We start from the raw sequence: 5003 nt of genomic DNA, 5'->3' as shown, positions 1-5003 counted from the left end.
GAAGAACCAGGTCTCCTGACTCCCAGCCCAGGGCTTTCTATCCAGACCCCTGAAGTCTGCTGTGACCTGGGAAGGACATACATAGGTGGTAAGAGCCTAGTCCAGAAGGAGATCTTGTTCCTGCCTTCAGGGAGCTTCCATTCTCAAGGTGGAGCACGGATGCCTTCACAAGTGGTGTTTTGCGGCTGTATCTCACTGATGAGCCTGGGGAGGAAGGACTCCAACCTGTGCTCTCTGCTCCTGCAGGCAAGCTCCCAAGGAGTTCTGCTGATCGGTCTGGTCTCGGAATCTTTGTCTCTATCCCGGACTCCAGCACCCTTGAAGAAGCAACTAACAATTTCTCTTTCCAGGAAGTCACACAGAGCCCCTGCCCTGCCCAGCAGGTGAGTAGAGAAGGACCATGGAGCTAGTTGTATATTTTGTTGTTCAGTGCCCAAACTTCTTGTTAAAGCCATGGGAGCAAGAAAGAGGAAGTGGAGGCAGTGTGGTGCAAGTGGAAGAGGAGCAGGAGGAGGAGGAGGAGGAGGAGGAGGAGGAGGAGGTGGCATCTCAGACTATGGGGCAACGACAGAGCTCTCCCAGCTTTGCCGTTTCCAATTTGTGAGACTTTGGACAAGTAACTTTACATCTCTGAGCCTCTATTTTCCTATCAGTGTACTGAGAGGGGACAATATTCTACACCTATAACATTGACAAGAGGACTAGCACAAGGCCTGCCACATAGCAGGCCTTTGACAACTGGAGGCTGTTATTCCACATGAAACAAATCGATGGGATAGAAGCTCCTGCTGAGAAGGGGGGCCATGATGGTAAGGCCCACCATCTCACCCAGGCGAGAGTCTAATAACGGCCAGAGAAAAGTTCCTGGAGATGAGCCAAGCTGGCCTTTCAAGTGCCTTGGGGAACTTGATTGGGGAATATGGAGGCAAGAACCAGTCCTTGGACAGGGACAGTAATCACGTCACTCCAGGTGCCTTGCAGATTAAAACACAGACACCTCTGACTTCCCATAATCTTTACTGTTGCCTTGGGAGTTTTGAAAAAGCTGGGAGGAATTAGTGTCTCAGGAAAGATATAGAAAAATAAGATACAGAAAAGAAGACAGTCCAAGCAGGGGAATGGACTTGTCCAAGCCACAATGATTAATGGCCAGCTGGCATCCAGACTCCCACATGCAGATACTGCAAAAATCCTTGCTCCTCTCTCTCTACTGGTAGTATGTGCCTGCCAGAGGGATAAATCCCCTGGCCTCTCCTTTCCTTGTTCCTAGATGCTCAACTCTGATCCTCCAGCCCTGTGCCACCCTTAACCCCCTTCTACTGCAGCCATGGATTCTGGGGAAATTGTGGGGTCCAGAACCCTGGCAGGGGCCAAGCTTAGTGAAGTAGAAGAGCAGAAGGCCTCAGGGTGGCTGGGGACTGAAGGGGCACGGGGCAGGTGTGGGTTCCCAGCTCCCATTCTCTCACATCCTTTGCTTTGCAGGCTCCCAAAGCTTCCGACCAGGCCTCGGTTGCTGCCTCCTCAGAGTGGCAGCAAAAACTGGAAGCGGCCGAGGCTCTGCTGGCTCTGAGAGAATCATCCCAGGCCCTTTCTGGCTCCATCTCCGTGCTCCAGCCCTGTGTTGCACCAGGTAGCCTGGTCTTTGAAAGGAGAACATGGGGGGTTGGGGATAGTTGGGAAATGGGAGGCGGTTGTGTTAAGCAGGGCCTGACTGGGAAGTCAGAGTTGGAGGGGGGTTGGGGGTTGAACCTCTTTGGGCCCAGGCAGCCAAGCTCCTCAGTCTGACTCTTGAAGTGGCAGTAGATGGTTGTTCAGTGAATCATCGGTTCATCGGGCGTTGTGCTCAACAGCAAATGTGCAGTGCCCTGATGTCAAGAAATAAGGAAACCAAGTCCCTAAGAGTAGCAGGGACTTACCCTAGGGCATGCAGCATATCAAGTGGAAGAACCAGGTCTCCTGACTCCCAGCCCAGGGCTTTCTATCCAGACCCCTGAAGTCTGCTGTGACCTGGGAAGGACATACATAGGTGGTAAGAGCCTAGTCCAGAAGGAGATCTTGTTCCTGCCTTCAGGGAGCTTCCATTCTCAAGGTGGAGCACGGATGCCTTCACAAGTGGTGTTTTGCGGCTGTATCTCACTGATGAGCCTGGGGAGGAAGGACTCCAACCTGTGCTCTCTGCTCCTGCAGGCAAGCTCCCAAGGAGTTCTGCTGATCGGTCTGGTCTCGGAATCTTTGTCTCTATCCCGGACTCCAGCACCCTTGAAGAAGCAACTAACAATTTCTCTTTCCAGGAAGTCACACAGAGCCCCTGCCCTGCCCAGCAGGTGAGTAGAGAAGGACCATGGAGCTAGTTGTATATTTTGTTGTTCAGTGCCCAAACTTCTTGTTAAAGCCATGGGAGCAAGAAAGAGGAAGTGGAGGCAGTGTGGTGCAAGTGGAAGAGGAGCAGGAGGAGGAGGAGGAGGAGGAGGAGGAGGAGGAGGTGGCATCTCAGACTATGGGGCAACGACAGAGCTCTCCCAGCTTTGCCGTTTCCAATTTGTGAGACTTTGGACAAGTAACTTTACATCTCTGAGCCTCTATTTTCCTATCAGTGTACTGAGAGGGGACAATATTCTACACCTATAACATTGACAAGAGGACTAGCACAAGGCCTGCCACATAGCAGGCCTTTGACAACTGGAGGCTGTTATTCCACATGAAACAAATCGATGGGATAGAAGCTCCTGATGAGAAGGGGGGCCATGATGGTGAGGCCCACCATCTCACCCAGGCGAGAGTCTAATAACGGCCAGAGAAAAGTTCCTGGAGATGAGCCAAGCTGGCCCTTCAAGTGCCTTGGGGAACTTGACTGGGGAATATGGAGGCAAGAACCAGTCCTTGGACAGGGACAGTAATCACGTCACTCCAGGTGCCTTGCAGATTAAAACACAGACACCTCTGACTTCCCATAATCTTTACTGTTGCCTTGGGAGTTTTGAAAAAGCTGGGAGGAATTAGTGTCTCAGGAAAGATATAGAAAAATAAGATACAGAAAAGAAGACAGTCCAAGCAGGGGAACGGACTTGTCCAAGCCACAACGATTAATGGCCAGCTGGCATCCAGACTCCCACATGCAGATATTGCAAAATCCTTGCTCCTCTCTCTCTACTGGTAGTATGTGCCTGCCAGAGGGATAAATCCCCTGGCCTCTCCTTTCCTTGTTCCTAGATGCTCAACTCTGATCCTCCAGCCCTGTGCCACCCTTAACCCCCTTCTACTGCAGCCATGGATTCTGGGGAAATTGTGGGGTCCAGAACCCTGGCAGGGGCCAAGCTTAGTGAAGGAGAAGAGCAGAAGGCCTCAGGGTGGCTGGGGACTGAAGGGGCATGGGGCAGGTGTGGGTTCCCAGCTCCCATTCTCTCACATCCTTTGCTTTGCAGGCTCCCAAAGCTTCCGACCAGGCCTCGGTTGCTGCCTCCTCAGAGTGGCAGCAAAAACTGGAAGCGGCCGAGGCTCTGCTGGCTCTGAGAGAATCATCCCAGGCCCCTTCTGGCTCCATCTCCGTGCTCCAGCCCTGTGTTGCACCAGGTAGCCTGGTCTTTGAAAGGAGAACATGGGGGGTTGGGGATAGTTGGGAAATGGGAGGCGGTTGTGTTAAGCAGGGCCTGACTGGGAAGTCAGAGTTGGAGGGGGGTTGGGGGTTGAACCTCTTTGGGCCCAGGCAGCCAAGCTCCTCAGTCTGACTCTTGAAGTGGCAGTAGATGGTTGTTCAGTGAATCATCGGTTCATCGGGCGTTGTGCTCAACAGCAAATGTGCAGTGCCCTGATGTCAAGAAATAAGGAAACCAAGTCCCTAAGAGTAGCAGGGACTTACCCTAGGGCATGCAGCATATCAAGTGGAAGAACCAGGTCTCCTGACTCCCAGCCCAGGGCTTTCTATCCAGACCCCTGAAGTCTGCTGTGACCTGGGAAGGACATACATAGGTGGTAAGAGCCTAGTCCAGAAGGAGATCTTGTTCCTGCCTTCAGGGAGCTTCCAGTCTCAAGGTGGAGCACGGATGCCTTCACAAGTCGTGTTTTGCGGCTGTATCTCACTGACGAGCCTGGGGAGGAAGGACTGGAGGCGAGATAGGCACCTGGGGAGGCTGAGAGGGTAGGCTGGGCACAACCAGACCAAAATGGTGCATTCGGTATGGAGTGTGAGTGAAGCAGCCACCCTGAGGGAACTGCTGGAACAGAGGGGATGAGGGTGGAGAGGCTGCCAGTCACGAAGGTCTGGCATGCCAGGCTTAGGTGGTTAGATCAGCAACTGTGGTTGATGAGGAGCCAGGGAATGTCTGAACTAGGGAGGAGCATATTCAGAGACGCTGGGCTTGACAAAAAGAAATGTGGTGGCTGTGATGGAGGGTTTGGAGGAGGCAGGACTTGAGATGGGCAAACCAGCAAGGAAGAGCTCTGTGCAATACAGTTCAGGTGACAAAGCCTTGATTGGGTGGAACAAAAAAGAGGGGAGAGCCGGGAGGGGAAATGGATGTGACCGGACCCTGACCCCTTTCCTTTTGTCTACAGCTCCTGCTGGAGATAGAGGACTTCAGCCTCCTAACCCCTCTCTTGGACCTGCACCGGCCAGCTCCATTTCTCTGCCTGATGGACACCTGGGGTGCATCTCCCACTTGAGCTAGAAGCCCAGAGGGGGAGAACTCACTAAAATACTGCCTATGTATGCATTTGCAAATTGCTTAATGTCCAAAATTCTTACTGTCTTTTTTTAAGCCTGTAGGTGCTTATATAAGCTTTCAGACCCGTTTTTTTTTATATGGGGCAATTCCTTGACTGAGGATGGATATTCTTGTACCTCCATCCTTTACTTTCTTGGATCCCAGGGCCTTTTAATGTCTCTTATGAAAACAGGGTTGTACAATCTAAGCTGATCAGTCTCTAAATAGGGTTCTGTGTGAGTTCATATGTTCATCTGCCAGAGTTTTTATTTGATTCATGATTGTGAACATACTGGCACGCTC

The 5003-nt window shown here is 52.0% G+C and overlaps 1 protein-coding gene across 1 annotated transcript; it reads left to right on the top strand.

Annotated features, from left to right (window-relative positions):
• Nucleotides 1-803: 803 nt before the first annotated feature.
• Nucleotides 804-4664, top strand: DMRTC1 (DMRT like family C1; the record flags this gene model as incomplete). The annotated part of the gene is made up of 6 exons (XM_082610351.1): nt 804-809; nt 1483-1630; nt 2255-2324; nt 3211-3271; nt 3423-3570; nt 4552-4664. 6 exons carry the CDS (start codon nt 804-806, stop codon nt 4662-4664), a joined length of 546 nt encoding a protein of 181 aa, XP_082466477.1.
• Between the last annotated feature and the right edge of the window lie 339 nt (nt 4665-5003).

Source organism: Mesoplodon mirus (genome assembly GCF_964341445.2).
Source record: "Mesoplodon mirus genome assembly, chromosome: X".
In the NCBI taxonomy this organism is placed as follows: Eukaryota; Metazoa; Chordata; class Mammalia; order Artiodactyla; family Ziphiidae; genus Mesoplodon; species Mesoplodon mirus.
This window is presented reverse-complemented; position numbering and strand designations above follow the sequence as displayed.